Source organism: Atheta coriaria, unplaced genomic scaffold, assembly GCF_025399875.1.
Source record: "Atheta coriaria isolate IRGN ID8LTWV9N9 unplaced genomic scaffold, Caltech_Dcor_3.1 scaffold4854_size1168, whole genome shotgun sequence".
NCBI lineage: Eukaryota > Metazoa > Arthropoda > Insecta > Coleoptera > Staphylinidae > Dalotia > Dalotia coriaria.
In genome coordinates, this window is record NW_027050487.1 from 1 (window position 1) to 1,168 (window position 1,168).

Consider the following 1,168-nt stretch of genomic DNA (forward strand, 5'->3'; position numbering starts at 1 on the left):
CGCAATTGTAAAAGAAGAACATCGTCATTGATACCAATCATACCACACTCTCTCGCTACACAAATGGCTGTCATTACATTATCACCGGTTATCATTACCGTACGTATATTAGCAGAATGCAGTGCTGAAATAATTGGTGTTGTTTCTTCTTTCAAAGTGTTCTGCATCACAATGAATCCAAGAAAAGTCAAATCACATTCCACTTGTTCACGTTTCACCTTCTGTGCGTCTTTCCATTTAAATTTCGCTGGTAAATCTTTATATGCAAGGGCTATAACTCGAAAACCCTGTGCGGTAAACTCGGCTAACTTAGTATTAAAGTCCTGAGGTATTGTCTCACTAAGGCACATTGACTCTATTTTCTCCGGAGCTCCTTTAGAGAAGATCTTCATGTTGCGTGCTCCAAGAACTCGACATATCACAGACATGCGCTGTAAACTCGACGCAAACTGAAATTGTTTTATTATACCAATCTCGTAATTGATATCTTCCAGATCACCAAGAAATTCCTTTTCTTTTGAAGATGATTTAAACTTTACGTCAGGTTTGACCACAGTTGGGGCCAGTACGTCATAATTGGTTTCTTCATCGCCAGGTTCCTCCAAAATCCACTTTGTACACTCAAACATGTTAATATCTAACGGATCTCCGTTTATTTTACCATCGATTCTTGTCAGAGTGTGACAAGTGGCCATTGCTTGTACAATTGGGTCTTGAGCGTCTAAAATGGTAACATCTTCCACTGGTTCACTAAATGTGCTCTTTTGACTTGGTAGGACTGAATATAGTTCTAAACCTTCATGCGTTAAAGTACCAGTTTTATCAAAACAAGCAAGTTTTATCTTTCCACAGATTGGAATTCTCGGAGGACTGATACAGAAAATCTGTAACTTTCTAAGGCGACTTTGACTGTATACTATACCAACTGTCATGGCGGCGGGCATTGCTGGAGGAACCACAATTGTAATGATATCTAAAGCCCGAATAATCATTTCGCGTATTTCAGCCTGTAAAACTTCCACTATAAATACTTTGAATAAAATATGAAAGAAATATAGCTTACATTTCGCATCGCATACAGATAAATACAATATATCATCCCAATAGACGCAACAATAAACAAACACGTGACAAACTTCATGCTGTCCTTGTAAAACTTAAACCCAAC

At 38.1% G+C, this 1,168-nt stretch overlaps 1 protein-coding gene across 1 annotated transcript; it reads right to left on the reverse strand.

Moving 5' to 3' along the window:
• Positions 1 to 5: 5 nt before the first annotated feature.
• On the reverse strand, positions 6 to 1,162 carry LOC135803154 (polyamine-transporting ATPase 13A3-like; the record flags this gene model as incomplete). The annotated part of the gene is made up of 2 exons (XM_065316758.1): positions 1,064 to 1,162; positions 6 to 1,007 (listed from the first exon to the last, which is right to left on the reverse strand). Coding segments are annotated over exons 1-2 (1,080 nt in total), but the record flags the coding sequence as incomplete, so codon positions are not given.
• Between the last annotated feature and the right edge of the window lie 6 nt (positions 1,163 to 1,168).